Here is a 16,624-nt window from a genome sequence, read left to right as displayed (position 1 = left end):
ACAACTCTTTATATGGGGGACCTCCATTTAAATGGGAGTGGAAACCTGTTCACTTCTGGTTTTGCAGAGTCTCACGAGGCGTGTTTCTCAGGTTGTATTCCATAGGAGAAAGTGGCTCCTGAGAACACTGTAGGGAGAAATACTGTGCACATTTCTGAGTGTAAAATAAAAGCCAGGAGAAGGAAGACATAAATACGATCTTTAAATGATTCACTTTATTGTTATTTGCTTTCAAATGAAAACTGTTGTGATAACCTTGCACAAGAGGTTCACTGGAACTTCTTTCTGTGACTTGATCATTCTGCTCTAAAAGCTGGTGTTCTCAAAAACAGATGTTTTTCCCCTTCTGTGTTGCTGTCCAGAGAACCATAAGTCTTTCCAAACACTTGAATGAACTGCCCTATAATAGTAAACAACATAATTTTATATATCCTTATAAAATAAGTTTTAGCTGTTTTGAATATTAGTCAGCTGGTTAAAAATATAAAATATTTCTGTTGATAAAAGCTCTGAATCAAGGCTAAGAAGGTGAAAATAAAACCCTCTGGCATTGTAAGTAACGGAACACAATATACAGTGTTACAATGAATATAGTCAGCTTGAGGTTCAGGTGTGACTCTGGGTAAGGCTGCAATGCCTGCTGTGTAATCATTGACTAATTGTGCTCTTTGGCAAACTAATTCCCTGTGGATGATGCTTTCTTTTGTTGTTTTACAGGGTGTTCAAGGACTTTATCGGGGTTATAAAAGCACAGTATTAAGAGAGGTAAAACACTTGTCTTTTTCTCTCTCTTTTTTTTTTTTTCAATTGATTCCTTTGCCTCACTTAGTTTTCTAACAAGAGATAGTTGTTCCGATCAATTGCTTGAACCATAAGCTCTAAGTCCCAGCGTATTTCATTGTAGATAAGTTACTAGTCTGTAATTTAATTAGAATACTGATAATGTGCACTAAAAAGAGCTGTGATTCATGCATCCTGTCTCTTAGTTCTGTTGCTGCTAAATTGAAAACGGAGGGAAAGGTATATGTTAACATGAGAAAACCACAAACTAAAGTACTGGAAACTTTCTCAAGTCTTGTGATTGCATCATGTGAGCTATATATGCCAACAATGGTGAACTGGTGGCATCAGGCCAAGTTTAGCACAGACAGATTTAGTCTTTCTTTAAATATATTCGTCAGCAGATGCCAAGAGATTATCTGTCATCTGTATATAGGGAGGATTTTTTTTTTCTTTTTTAATGTGTGAAAGAAATGTATTTAGTCACCCAGTCTGTAGATTTGATATGGCATTACTTAACTCTAAATCAGAAGTACTTCACTGTTGGGGAAAAAAAAAAAGTGCGGCTAAAAATATTTTTGCCTGCTTGGCAGAAAATAGTTCCTAAACTAAAATCTTTTCATAGATGTAATGTGAACTGCAGGATTAGTGTTCTGGAAGTGTTTGATATGCTGTGTGGACTGAAGGCAGGTTATAAAAGAAGTAGAAAAACCTACTGATAAACTCCCAGTCTACAATAGTTTCAGAATCAGATCCCAGGAGGTCATCTTCTGACAAAGCAGAAGTTGCATCGTGTGTTTGTAGCTTGGTTCCTGTGAAAATATAAAATCACAGAAGGGTTTGGGTTGGAAGGGACCATAAAGCTCATCTTGTTCCAACCCCCTGCCATGGGCAGGGATACCTTCCCCTAGACCAGATTGCTCAACGTGGGCTTGGACACTTCCAGGGATGGGGCAGCCACAGCTTCTCTGGGCAACCTGTGCCAGAGCCTCTCCACCCTCACAGGGAAGAATTTCCTCCTGAAATGTGATCAGACATAACCCATGTTGTTCAGGAAAGTGCTTTCTATGTGTATGTGGGCGGGTTTGTCCTCTCCTTACATAACTCAACTGAGTAAACCAGCTTTGGATCTTTCCTCTTTTATTTTTAAGCACGGGTTCGGATTTGTTGGCTGTGCTGGCATTGATAATAAAGCCAGTTGCCACTGATAATAAAGCCAGTTGCAAGGCCTTTTAAGCCTTGATTCAATAGCTCTTTTAAAAGCCTTTCTTCGTGCTGAAAACTGTTGTTAGGTACAGTTATGTTAGCCAACTCTTGTTGCAAGTACGGAATAAAGATGGGTATGACCTAAAGTAAGAAATACAAAACTTAGTGTTCCTTAAAGTGCTGGCAAATGCTAATGCACTGCAGTCTATTTTAGCAGTTCTGAGTGTTTAAAAAATTAGTTATTTGTGCAGAGATGACACCTGCTTTTCGGAAAAGTAACCTCCACCACAGCTTTGTCCTGTACTTATTTTCTGGCTCACTAAACACGTTATTCATTCAGATTTCATTTGCAGACAGGCGAAAAAAGGCCAACAAATACGGATCATTTTGATTTCTCTGAGGGGTTCTGAATAAATGAATAAATTTAGATCCCATTGAATACAGATTTTGCATACTAACAGGTAGATAAAACACACAGTTGCTACTGGGTGCTATTCTCCTTAAAATTTGTTTTGACATATGTCAGGGTGGTAATTAATTTGCAGACCATATTCATGGCACAGTGTGTGACCCTGCTGAGATAACTTTGTTTACTCAAAATGGCAGCACTTTGTTGGAAATTTAATGGGGGTCCTCTCCATTATGTATATTCATAAAAGATCCTTCAGAACTGATTTCAGTTGAAGTATTGCTTTTTGGGAGAATCTGTCCAATAGAATGAGAAATAAATGATTACCAAATGAAATGTGCTTTCTCTTCAAAATGAAACAAATCATAGGTGATGTTCAAAGAGAAAAAAAAAAATCTTTGAATTTAACACTGTTAAGACTGATGCATTTTTCTGACATTAAATTTTGTAAAGCAATGTCCAGTTGAGTAAGAGCAGATTATTGCACCTTCAACTGGAGCTGTTGCAAGTCTGACATTTAATCTTGGGATTTTTCCTTCTCTTTAAGTACATTTCTTCCTTTAGGGAAAGTCTTTATTTTCAGATAAAAATCTATATTAATTCATTATTGGACACATCCAGGTAGCTGCATAGCATGTATAGGCTGACATTTAATTCCAGCTGACTTTTTTACTTACAAAGTTTGTTTACATGCTTTGGTTCTTTACCTACACAAACACCTTTGTTTAGTTACAGTGGAGTGGGATTTTTTGGATGGAGGGGCTTCAATGCATGATTTGTCACTTAAAAGAAGTAATTGGAAGAGGCTGGGAATATTGATGCTTTTCAGATGATGATATTCTCGCACTGCCAAAGTTCTTGAGCCAGAATTTAAGAAAGGTTAATTTTAGCTGTTGCACTGGGATAAAATTGTGTGTATTACATCAAGCAGATTTCAGTGCCTGGGCAGAGATCTGCTTGCCGGTTGATTGGACTTCAGTGGGAATGAGTCTGTTTATAAACGGAGTGTGATGTTGAAACCTCATATTTTTGCTACAGCAGATCTTTTCAGGACAGCTTCACGTAATTTGCTTTAGCTGCTGTGCTGCTGCTGTTCTGGTGCAAGGTAGCTGTTTCATCCTTCATTTTTGATTCTCAGTCTTTCACTTACCCCTTTATCTTCTCCTCAGAATACTTTCTGAGCAGCTGAATGTTGATAGAGAAAGAAGATGGCTAAATATATAATGCTTTTGGAAATAACTGCGTGAACTTCAACGCTTGAAAGTTTTGGCTGTGACTCTTTTCGCCTGCCTCCTTTTTGGTGACTTTTCTCTCATCTCCATTACTTTTTGGTCTTCACATCTTGCTTTGATGTAGTTACACTGAACTAATCCTAAAAGGGAAGGGGAAGTGAGGTACAGTGCATCATTCTGTTGGCAGTAGAAGCCCGAAAAAGACATCTGTGCTCCAAGAGGAAAGCTTTTGTTGTAAAGCACAAAGTGAGAGTATGGTTATTAGGTTGCTGAATGAGACTTTGAATAAATGGCAGAAATTGGAGGCTGTGAAACGATGTGGAATTCCCATTATGTCATTTCCAAAGCAAATCCAAGTGGGAATTGTCCTTTCGTATGGTTATAGTGTACCAGTGTGCATCGGTGTGGAAAGTGGATTACACTACTAAGAGCAGTCAATGAGCAGGTAAATTTATTCAAGTTTTCCACAACAGAGACAAGTTAATTCGTAAAATCTCCAGCCATCTTATAACAAGGCAGGACCAGACTATAAATCCAGTGTAAATCCTCTAGAATTTCTTAATGGTAATGTAGTTCTGCTGCTGAGATCTTATATAAGCAAATGGAGCCAGATTTTTAATTCCTGCATAATTCATTTTATTAACTATGACCAAGTAGAACATCTGTTAAAATTCCATAACGTTCAGTTCATGGGAAAAAGAAAGAAACCCCTGAGTTCCCGTTGGAGCTCTTCCATTTCCGTTCATGTTACAGGACTCCAGCAGATGTCTTAAAGGACATTATTATGAATGAGGGGGCAACACAAAAGGAAAGGAAGTGCTTTGTCCAGTTTCCCTGTGTACAGTGAGTTACTTCACCCTTGGCATGCCCGTGTGCAGGTTGCATCTTTGCACCAGCAGTGCCACGGTAAATGTCGTGTCCTTTCAGTCATGAGATACCATGGCTTGGAGGAACTGAGTGAGTGCTGAGTGGGTGTTCTGTGTGCTTCAAATTCAGTCTGTCACTTGAAAAACTATTGCAGATGGACTGGGCTCCAGCTTAGAAATAGATTCAAAAGGAGCTAAAATTAATATTAAACTCTTCTTATCCTCTGTGTTGCCTCATAGACTTTTCTGAGACAGTTTGCACTCTGGCCGTAGTGGCCTCCGTTCATATGGAGGTAGCAACGATGCTTTACTTGTCAATGTTGTTTCAGAATTTATCTCAAGAGCTCTGAATTTGGAAGGAAACTACCTGACCCCACTCTGGTACAGCACAGTATTGGCCTTGCTTTCAGTGAGATGGCCAAGTCGTGCCTTTTGGAAGTCCCAGTTTGTTAAGTTAGTACACTTGTGGGTTGGTTTGGATTTTTTCTGTTTGTTTTTTTTTGCCTTAAATGGATTCAGGTCAGAGCCTAAATGGACAAAGGCAGCTGTGCTGTCTTGGGAGGGAGAGAGCACTCCATGGTATGTTAAGTTTGGGGAAAAGAAGGACAGCTAGTTCCAAATATGCTGTTGCATTAATGAGTGGCAGCAGTGTGACAAACAGCAACACGCTCAGGCTCTTCCCAGTTCCAGAAAGCCAAGAAGTAATAATGTCTCCTGAGGAGGAGAAGGTGCTGTTTGGTGTGTGTGTGTGTTCCACAGAAAGGTTGTCCTGTAGTAAGGTGTGTCTCAAAAGGGCTATGGAGAATATGCATCTCTGCAGATGAAGAAGGAGGTAGGAGGACAAAGACCAACAAAAACCCCTCGTCTCAAATGATTTGCTGCCTGGGAGAGGGAAACTAAAGCAACTAGCAGCAAAATGGGCCTTACAGGCACACCTGCTGCGTATTCCTAAATTTAAGGGGTCAGTGAACAAAGGATGCTGAGAGAGGTTTGTATAAAAATGTGAAACCCAGCTGAGATAGGTTGACCCTGTTGACTGAGGGCAGGAGGGGATCTGTGAGGGCCAAGCTCGATAGGGAACGCTCTGCAAACAGGGAGCCCAGTTTGTTTATTCACTCAAGGTAGTTTTGCATGCTTTTCTTTTGTTAGGACATCTTTATATAAATATCCTGTTCTCCTAGCTGTTGAAGGTTTTTTGTGTTTTTTTTTTTTTTAAAGTTTATCTCTGTTGCTGTAGGACAGAAAGAATGTTATTAATACATTCTTTGACTTGCACAATTAAAACTTTGATCTTCTGTCATTCTCTGTGTATTACATAGCAGATGTCGATAGAAATAGGCAAACAGGACACTATCTTAATACAATATTTGGAAAAATAAACATCCTCCTTAATGAAATATGTGCAGTATCTGTCTTTTGTTACCTTCTGGAAAACTGAGCTGGCTTTATGTTATTTTGTGATTCTAGATAGATTAGATTTAACCACGAATTTGCCATGCAGGAGCCATAGCACTGGGAGTTTGACTTTTACTGAGCAACCAGCATTTCTTTGGCTTGGGGGTTTCCATATAGAACATCAAAAATCTCATGAAAGGGATAGAAACTGTAAAATGGATTAAAGAGCTATGTGGAAAATTTTACAGAAGTTATGTGACATGATTAATGGGAGGAAAAGTTGAAAAATAAGTCCCTGTTCCCCCTTCTCCTTAACATCACTTTGTCTTGGAAAGCCTATCTTGTATCAGCTCTTGTATCACTTTTATCCTGCTAGGTACCAATATTCAAGATATTTTAATCGAGTGGTGTATGAGGGTTAAGGTCATTCTTGAGGGATAAGAGCAGGGGACAAGTCCATCCTCAAGGGTAAGGGCTCAGGCACATCACAGCTCATGGCTCTGGAACACCAGTAAATGGATAAAAGGAATAACTGTCCTTTGCTGCTGTAGGTTGTGCTCATTGTCTTCTTTCTCCCTGGAATATTACTTGGAGATGAAAATGGAGATCTCACAAAGTGCTTACAAATGTGTTTTACAGACCACAAAATAACCCTGTTTTTTTCTAATTTACAAGTTGTGGGAAATAGGCTTTGTGACATGCCTGAATGGCAATTAAACTGGCCAGGGTGGACAGAGACCTAAAGCAAATTCCTTGAAGTCTGGGGGGAAGGAGTGGGGTTTTTTTGTTTGTTTTGGTGGTGGTTTTTTTTGGTGTGTTTTTTTTTTTTTGGTCGAGCATGTTCAGTGGTCTCAGATTTTCTGGTTGAACCCTCTCTCTCAGGCCAGGTGCAGAATCCATGCAGACTGGCCAGAAGCAGAATTCTGCCATCCATGTGCAGTTCACCAATGGAGCACACAGTTATTGCATCTCGCTGACACCAGTGGGTGTCTTCAGATGAAAAGAATTTCATATATGCAGAGTATTTCTGTGCTTTGAAAACTACAGCCTAGCATCTGGGGTCTTTGAACAGAAAAACACTTTGAAAGCCTTGTGAACTGAAAGCACCATATGTGATTTGATAATGCAGATTCTTTCCAACTGAATGTGTGTGCAAGCAGAGTCTTGCAGGAAGCGTGCTCTGCTCCAGGCTTCAAACAGAGATACCATTTCCATACATTCTCAAAGCAGTTTATTAAAGTGTTCCTGCAAATGATGTTTTCTGTAGCATTCAAGGTGTCTTGTGGGTGAGTAGCAGCACTGGGGGCAAGATCAGGTTGGGAAGAAGAAAATGCCATGAACCAAAGTTCTGGTTTCCTTCTTGCTGTGACATTTTTATTTCTTTTGTTGATTTTTTTTTTGGTTGTTGTTTTTGCTTTTTAAATCACCTAAGAACTGTATTTCTTACACTGATTGCTTTCATTTTTACATTTCACAGTAGTTTGAAGAGCACACTCCATGTGCTGTCTCCAGTGGAGAACATGAATTTTCCCACTGTGCTTCCCTGCCTAAATAAAATTATGTGTTACAAAGGATCAGGGGGAGGTTGCAAATCCCTTGTGAGGGAGAACACACAAAAGGCATCCCTTTGCCTCCTGAGAGGGTGGGACTGTGACAAGAGGGAGGACAAGCACCAAGAGATAGCGTCCTCATTTTAAAAGGAGGAGAAAAGGCTTAAAATAGGAACACTAGTAAGTAACAAATAAGGTATTATAAGGGATGTTAAAACAAAAAAAAACTATCATATTAAAATCTTCAAAACTTCCAGGGAAACTGAGGATATTAGAGTTAATGGAATAACTTTGAATCTTGGAATCATAGAATCATTTAGGTTGGACAAGACCTCTCAGATCATTGAGTCCAATCATTAAGCCAACACTTCCTCCAAGACTTCCACCTACACCTCCACCTGGAGACCAGAATCTTCTATCACTGTAGCCTGATGGCTTGACACTGAGGTCAGGGGAAGACCCTGCAAGTCAAATGGATTTAGGCTGTTGTACTTCTATAAAATTTGGCTGGCCTTAACATTTGTGACTGTTTAAAACCAAGCAAGCAAGAATCAAAGAGAAATCTGTGGAATTTTTGGCTGAGTGATGGTTTTTAGTTTTAATTCCACAGCTACATTCCGGTATGGGCAACTGTATTTTGTCTAAGTTCTTTCTGTAGGTCTCAGTTCCTGTTTTGCTAAGCTGTAGAGTAATCCTGTCAATGGCTCAAGGGTTGCTGGGCTGTTTCTAGTGAAGGCCATTTGTGGGTGAAGCAATTTCTGGATGTCTGTGCTGAAGTGGGTAATTCTCTAACACTACAAAAATACATGTGTGTTGTGTATCTGTTTATATAAAATCTGTACAAAGATCATACAGATGTATCTACATGTAAAATAGGGTATTGTTTTTAATAATTCCTTGTCAAGGGTATTGGACTCTCTGAAGCAACTAGTCCTATAAATCTATGTGGTCGGTGTGGAACAGCAAGCAATTTAACAATTTTCTGAAAGCACAGGACTGTTTTTCATGGGTGAAATTCTTGCCTGAAGTAAACCAAAACATGATTTTACAGTGGAAGGCTTTCACCAGCGGGATCACGCTGCTCTCAGTATTAATACCAACTACCTGGTTTTTATGCTTAGGTTACTATTACCTCTTTTCTTTATACCTGCTAAAAAACAGAAGAAAAGAATCAGCAATCCAAGAATCGAATTTGTAGCCCAAAGGGTAAGGTGAGGGTGTGAAAAAGAAACCAGATCTGTGGCAGAGAGCTTATGTGATTTATCAGTTATGATAATGTTTGGGAGCATGGCTAGAGAGGCACTGGTGAGAGTTGGCCACAAGGACAGTTCTTCCAAGTGCTTAATGCACATCGTGCTTCAGTTTTTTTTGAAAGGCTACCTTATTATTATCCTGCAGGAAATAGGAATTGATCCCAGTGTTTTGAGCACAGGAGAAGTGACCTTCATAAAAGAAAATACTCAAAGCCCTGCCTGGGTTCAGGATATTTTAAGGGCCAGACTTGGGAAATGAAACAGCTTTCTTAGCTTGCTTAAAGGGGAACCTTGGGAGCGCACTAGCAGTGCCCGCGGTCCGACACCAGAGGGCAGCACCGCCCGCACTTGGCAGCGCCAGCCTGGGATCCCGGGGATCGAATTTTGGGATGACCTGGAATTGGTCCTGGATGTGGATGTGGATCCTGGAACTGGCTTTGCCCTAATCCTGCCTATCAGCCCAGTTGGTTTGATGTTGGCCACTAGTCCTGCTGAATTTCCTGGGAAATTCAGACGTGTGAGGAAATGGAGAGAGCTTTAGTTTAGGGATGATTTTTATGGGTTGCTGGTTTTTAACTTTAAGCAGGTTTTCATGTGATAGGAATGAACTGTATAATGTGTGTAGCATTCCCCATGTATTCTTGCCCAGTGGAATAAAGCCCAGGTGACCCAAAGAAGAGGAAGGAGGATGTGTGATCCTGACACATTGCAGTGTCTGGACTGTGTAATAAACTGTTTTAAAATGTACTTTTAGCATCAGTTTTTGCCAGTATTCTACTTTTTTTCTAGCTTGTCTTTTTTTAAGAAAAATCCAGTGAGATCTATAGTCTTTGAGATAATCTCAGTGTGATGTGCACCTTAATTTGAAAATCCCATGTCACTTTTTAGTGACAATGTAGTTGGAATTGCGTGTGGGGGGTGGAGCAGGAGAGACCGGTGGTAACATGACTTTCATTATTTTTATAGAAATGTAGGCAAAGCAGGCCTGGTGTGTATACTGCAGATGGAAATAGTGTTATTAAACCAGGCTCTTATCTCGCTTTTATTTTTCTGTTAATTTTATGGAAGCCAGTAAAGCTTAAGGTCTGCAAATTTTCTTTTTATGTTGGCTGAATATGTGAAAATCATTTTCTTGCTTTTCAAAGCCAACAGGTCTAGAGTTTGGCCTGAACATTTTGCCATGGCACTGCACATACTTGGGCCCCTCTGCCAGATCTGGCTGTCCCAGAATTGATTATTTCCCAGTTAAAGGCTGCTGGTGATGCACAGTGTGTGACATGGATGAATTTCTGTCCTAAGCAGACTGAGGCGTCTCAGTGCTCTTTCAGACAGAGCAAACCCTCAGAACAGAGGCAGAAACATAAGCCAGGATACTACTCCTGCTTTCCAGTGGGAGAACAGGTAGTGCTTTATATTCTGTGCTCGCATTTGGCATTACAGAGTCTCTTAATGTAAAAGTGAAGAGCAAATAAAGAAGGATCCACAAGTATCAGAACAAATAATATGCTCGTACCTCAGTGGGAGGTTATCTGCTCCCTCCTTGCTTCTGCTGATATGAAATCCTGAAGTGCAATAAAATGTTTTAGGAGTCTCATGAAACACAAGACCATAAGGCACTTAACTGAACTGAATCTTGTCTTGCTGACTTTAATACGCTGAATGCCAATTTAAGCAAAATTTGACCCAGTATTAATCTTGCCACTGGCTACATACCTCACAAGTTTTGAGTGGATGTTTTTTACCCCTTTTCCTCCAACCTTCCCAGCATTTTGCCTTCTGGCCTGTACAGCTGTGCTGCTGGTATCCTTTCTATTTCTGGAAATGACCCATGCAGTTAGGTCAGTTTGTTTTAGCCTTGCTTCTTGTTGCTGAAGTAGAATAGCACATTTCCCCTAACTGCATGAAAGCCAGGGTAGACAATCTTGATAAATATGATTAATGGGCCTCTCTGCTTTTCTCTGCAGCTGAAGGCTTCCTGAGATTCTGTGTCAGCTGGGATACAGCTCCCCAAACCAACCTTTACAAAGAAAGTATGTCTCAGGTTCAATTATGTTGTTAAAGATATTTTTATTCCCAGATTTTGCTATAGGAAAGTCTTTGCAATTGAAATATGGTAATAAGAGTCTGATGTGGCAGTTTTGGAAGGAAAAGCAGTTCATAAATATGGATGAGTTTGGATGTCTTCCCTCTGTCCTGTTACCTAGAAGTTTCTTGGTTATGTTTCCTGAGACTGAAGTTAAATCTGGGGTTAGTGAGGTGTTCAATTCCTTGCCCTGGTCAGCAGGATAGGAACTATTATAGGAAATAGTAGCAAGTGATGGCAGCTTTGAGTCAGTTATAACTTGTCAGTGCATGGGATATATTTGTAAGTTTCTGTTATGTTGATCTCCAGTAGATTTTGACAAAAATACTTTCCTGTTGTCCTTTTTGTCAAAAGGCAAAAAAAAAAAAAAAAAAAACCAGTATCATATTATCTCGTTTGAATATCCAGTAGTTGGACAACTGCTCCTTCAAAATGGAATTAAAGAATGTGGGGGGGAAATCCCCACATTGACGTGAGTGATAACAAAATAAAATATGTGATTGGCATCAAGGAACACTGAGCTTGCACCTCTCTATTAGTTACCAAACACTCAAATTTGTGAGGGTATTCTGAGAGCTGTTCTTAAAATTCAGAGGCCAGACTTGTGCCCTGCATGTGGGAATTGCTGGCTGCAGCACAGGCTGAATCCATCCAGCTTTCCTGGTGACTGCTCTGCCGTTGTAATTGCACAGCAGCATTCTCAATAATTGAGTACAAGTCTTAATAGCAAATAATCCTCTTGAAGTCACTCCCCCTCCACTGCAATCAGAGAAGAGCTTTGTTAAGGCATTAACTAACAAATTAGCTACTAAATACTTGTAATAACCTATTTCCCAAAGATTGCTTTTTAATTATAGCCTAAGCTGTGGGATTCCTGAAATCGCTTCTTTGGCAAACCAGTGTTTGTGATCATTTCCAAGCACAGTAATTGGCAAAAAAAAGTAGTTTTTAAGTCTTTTCTGATATCTGAACACACTTTGCTTCTATATTCCTGCCTGCAAGAGTACAATTCCACTGTTACTAGTATTTTAATTTAAATGTATTAGGCTGTGCTGTGAAATTGTTTTGTTGTTTTAGTTTCACTTGCATGAACAATATATGGCTTCATTAGATTTTTAGATAGCACAGATATTTTTCCACTCAATTGTTACAAGAAACTTTTCCTATGAGGCAGAAGGAATTAACCACTTTATTTTTATATGTATTGGTTATTGCAAACTATTTATTTTGCTAATCTGTGTCACAGCAACCAATTAGAGAACTAAATTATGTTTAGCTTTTGGCAAGAGGGGGGTATTTTTTTGTATATTCATTACTTTTCCTCCCCAGATTTCAATAAAGGCTGCACGTATTCCAATATATCATTTTGCTTCCCTTCAAACCTGACTTTTTTATAAGGGAGCACAACCATCAAAATTGGCAAGCGTTAAGCTTGATAATTAGTTCAATATAGTGACCAATTCTGTGAATTACGAGTTCAAAGCAACACATGGACGTGGATGAAATCAGATTTTGGCATTTCTCACTTAGATTGTTTCAGGACACTGCTGGAGCTTCTTTGATCTGTAAATAACAACTGCAGTTCAGTGCCTTACTTAAAATACATCAAACGCATTCATGACTTTTGCTTTTACATGTAGACTTGACTTCTAGTTACAGTTTTGAATCAGACTTATAAAACTACTCATGTTTTGGGATTTCATAGAGAAAGCTACCAAAGAAAGCTCTTCTCATTCTTCTTGTTTTAAGAGAAGCACTTAAGAGAAGCACTTCTCTGGTGTGATGTGCACCCCAGACTACACCAACAGATGCTTTACCAAGTCAAAAGTGACCATCTCCTGGAGTGCAGATCCTCTACAACCTGTTAGCAGTGGGTGTCTTCCTTTCTTCTTTCAGCAGTACAAAACAAGTGAACCAAGGGTTTATTTTCACTGAACTCTGTGGCAATCTCCTTTCCCTGCTGCATCTTGCACAGACCAGCCTTTTTCCCACTTCTGACCTTTTTGTTGGTTTGAACTCTGCTGTGCCAGCCAGCAGACAGGTGCTGGAGATGACCAGACATGCTGTATTTGTTACTCCTTAAGGATATACACAGGTGCTGACCCAGTTCAGTAAGTCACTGCCTTTCAATAGTTAGTTAACTGCTCTATCTCTGGGCTTACCAGTTGGTTATAAAAGAGCTGTATGATTTCTTGGTAGCAAAGGAATATGGGGAATTATGGCTTCTTGGTGTTTTACCACCAACTTTCCAGCTGGGTAACTCCATTGCTTCTAAGTTAAGTGTTTGGCATAGAAAAGTTCAGCACCAGCAGTGGTGCAATGGAGTTTTTCTGCTCCATGGTTAGCGTAATTACCCAAGTTCTACACAAACACTTTTCATAGGGCTTTGGGGTCTACTGAGATAGAAACTCCTTGTTCTCTACAACCCTTGATATACAACAGCCCTGTCCCTTTTCTGGTTATAATCTCTTGATATCTCATGCTTGGAGCTTTTATTGCTGTGGGTGGCAGATGGTAAGACCTGAGCAGGCATGTTAGACTTTGCATGAGGGGATCAGATCCATGTTCTGTCCAGTGTCTTGTCTCTCCTTGGGACCAGATATGGAATCCTCAGGGAAGTCAGGACGTAGGAAAGGTGCCCTGCTGTGTTTCAGGCTCACAGCTGGCAGCTGTTACAAGACAAGCATTCAGCCTCCCTTCTGTGAGTCCTTGTTCTTGCCAGCACCCCTGACAAAAATCACTGTAGCAATAGGTACTACAAATCCTGAACTTTCACATTAACCCTTTTAAATGGATGCAGCTGCCTCAGAGTTTTCTTACACTGCTGGTTGATATTTTGAGGGGGAGGCAGCTTATATTTATTATATGGGAAAACAAATTATCCTTCCCACTTATTCTCCATCCATCTATCTTTCCTTTCAAGACTGCTCCAAAACACCCTTATTTATTTCTGTGTCCTGCTCTGCAAAACATCATTTTACACAGATAAACTTCTAATCTTTGTGGGCCAAATCATGCTCCCACCAGTATCCTCTTGCTGACTTCCCTCTCAGCAGATTGTGGACCAATAAGTTGGGTCACAATCCAAGACCATGTGTCTCCCAAACCTGTGTGGCAGAGGCTTCTCCAGGGGGGCTGCATGATGGTCTCTTACCTTTGTTGCAGAATCTTTTGAATATTGCAGTCCATTGTTTGGAAAGTAATAACCAGAGGAACATCTAACAAAGCTGTGGGTAGAGAAGACGTTTCAGAAAGAAATTCTCACCATGAAAATTCTTGGCAGCTTTGGAACAGCTTCATCACCCACCTGTCATTCTTGGCAGAGGATTTCACTTCTGTGTCAGGGCTGTACACATCCAAAGAACCCTGAGTTTATGTAGATACAATGTGATATGAGAGAAGTAGTTGACATCAAAATCCATCTGGAACTGACATGAAAAAGAAAACAGCAGGAGAGGACAAGGAAAACCTAAGGAGTTGCACAGTGTGAGCACTGAGGTGCAGTGAAAGGAATTGGTGCTGTTAGTGTAGTGTAAAGTCTTGTGTAAGTCTAGATGTGTGTTTAATTTGTTAACTTTGAATTTTAGATCATCGAGAGATGCTTATTCTGAATATTTACTGGTACTAACCATTATTTGCAGAACATGGAGTTTCTGAAAGAATGCAATTAGAAACTAAGCCCAGGAATTTCTGAGGCAGGTCAGGCACTTCTGGCCTCGACTGTCATTGACTGGAAGAAGAATAAAGCTCACGGTGCCTCTGCAAATCACTGAAGCATTCCCTTCCCTGATGTTATGATACAGGTCAGATGGTCTGTTGAGAGACAATATGAATGTGCCTGGTGGATAAATGTTCTCTGGGTAAACTTGGATGTTACTGTTTCTTCTCACCGTGCCTTTTATGATCCACATCTCTCAGACTGATGTGAATATGTAAAATATGAACTGCTTTGAGAAAACAGGAGTGTGTGTACATCAACAACCACGGAAAGAATGTCTGAGAAGTGAACTGGATGCTATGGTGAAGTTTCAAACACCAGCCAGCAGAAGAGCCTTGATGTGTTTGTTTTCATTCCTGTTTCATGATTGTTGGTGCTTGAATCAGAATTTTAGGAGAGTGTTTGAAGAAGGCAGTGTGGTTTTGTGATTTAAGGGGTTGGTGAACTGCCATGGCCTCTGTGCATGGTGACTGAAGGGAAACTCACCTTGCCTGGATGGTCCAGATGCCTGTGAGGGAAAACAACAACAGTGTGAGCGAGGAAGACATCGTTAAAAATAAATCCTGCGGGTTGGCACACCATGGGGAGAGAACTCTGCCCAAGGCCCTGCTGGGCTGTGCCGTGTTCAGAGGGGCAAAAGGAAGATGCAAAAGATCTTTAGGTCTTTGTTTTAGTCTAACATCTGAGTCAATATGTTGCACAGATCCACGGGTCAGGTGAATGTAAACTGTGCTGTTGGAATTTATCCGTCTGGTAACGTAACCTCTGACTCACCCCGGCACTGGTACAGCGTTACAAATGTCGTCTTCAAGGAAGGATGAACAAATTTCTTAAGCCATTGGGCACAAACAAAACCTTCAAACTCAGTCAAGAATACCTCCTTGTTCCACTGCTCCGTCACCCCTCGTGCCCTGGAATGTATTTATTGCGGCTAGTGCTAGGAAAATTCAATCTGTCCATCTGTGCTCAGAGTGGATCAAGGTGCCTTTCCTTGTTCTGTCCAGCTCATGTTTAGTTCTGTGTCCTTTAAAAAGTTTCCAGACCACCAAGTGTGATGAATCTCAGCTTAAGCATATGAATATCTGTGGTTTGACAAACGAACCTCTTTTGTTGATATAGGTCAGCAGAAGGGAACATAAAGAAGGGAATGCAAAAACATGATTTTCTTGACAGACCCAACGCTTTAGGAATTAACTAATCTCGGCCAAAGGAATCCTGTGCATTACTAAGGGACCTGAAAGGAATGTGTCCTCTCACCTGTGATTTTATTTTACCTTCATACTCTCCCAAAAACACCAGCCAGGCAGAGCTCCCACTAAAAGTGGGGAAGGAGCTTGGTACTTCCAGAAAAAAAGAAGGCTTAAATACATAAATTGGAAATGGATCTTGTGTGTGTAAGGGTATTCCTATTGCTGAATTTCCTTTCTCTGGATTTCCCATTGTTTGTAATTTAAATAGGGAGCAGATCTAAGTAATAATGGTAGGAACAAGCCAACTCAAGGATCCGGGATAAATTTTGTCCTGTAGCTGGAAGATCCTGCCTGGGTTATGGGAATATGGACACTGAGACATGGGACTTCTGGCTGAGGTTTGATCTCTCAGTCTCCTTGGAAATTATGATCTTGAAATAAGATGGCCTAGAATGACTTATTTATTTTCCCAAGGCCCATGAATTGCCAACACAGGGAGTACTTTTACTGTAAAAAATGCTGTGTATTTCAAGAGAATTCCTTATTTTTGAGGATAAATGTGACCTTGATTAAATTATTTCTATTTTTAATCAACTCTAAGGTTTCTGGAACTTCTAAAGTTCTCAGCAGCTGTTTCTCAGATGTTTGCTGGCCTCTTGGCCTCACAGATTTCCACATCTCCTTGGGAGGACTGAGGACTCTGAACATCCTAACCAGCCAGAGATAACATTTTGTGGCCAAGAAAGACTAAGTGGTGCCCTGAGCTCGGGAAAGCACTCTGTAAATGGTCTCTAGAGCTTCCCCACAGAGGTTGTGTGTTAGAGAACCCTGTTAAAGAGCACTTCAGCTTTAGTAGTTGTATGCTGATCCCCAAACACTGGATCTTCTTTCTCTGCCAGTCTTTCTTTTGTGCATTATGCTTCCTTTGAGAGCAGAACACAG

General features: G+C 40.4%; 1 protein-coding gene across 2 annotated transcripts in view; it reads left to right on the top strand.

Annotated features, from left to right (window-relative positions):
* Positions 1–16,624, top strand: part of SLC25A26 (solute carrier family 25 member 26) — an 83,084-nt gene that overhangs the window by 19,335 nt on the left and 47,125 nt on the right. For both annotated transcript variants that reach the window (XM_027889296.1, XM_027889295.1), the window contains exon 5: positions 718–765. In XM_027889296.1, the coding sequence (XP_027745097.1) occupies positions 718–765 (48 nt within the window). The remainder of the gene's footprint in view (positions 1–717; positions 766–16,624) is intronic.

The sequence above is a fragment of the Empidonax traillii genome, unplaced genomic scaffold (genome assembly GCF_003031625.1).
Source record: "Empidonax traillii isolate 1590-97213 ecotype Southwest subspecies unplaced genomic scaffold, ASM303162v1 scaffold258:size685985, whole genome shotgun sequence".
In the NCBI taxonomy this organism is placed as follows: Eukaryota; Metazoa; Chordata; class Aves; order Passeriformes; family Tyrannidae; genus Empidonax; species Empidonax traillii.
The sequence above is the reverse complement of the archived record's forward strand: the minus strand, read 5'-3'. Positions and strand labels throughout refer to the sequence as shown.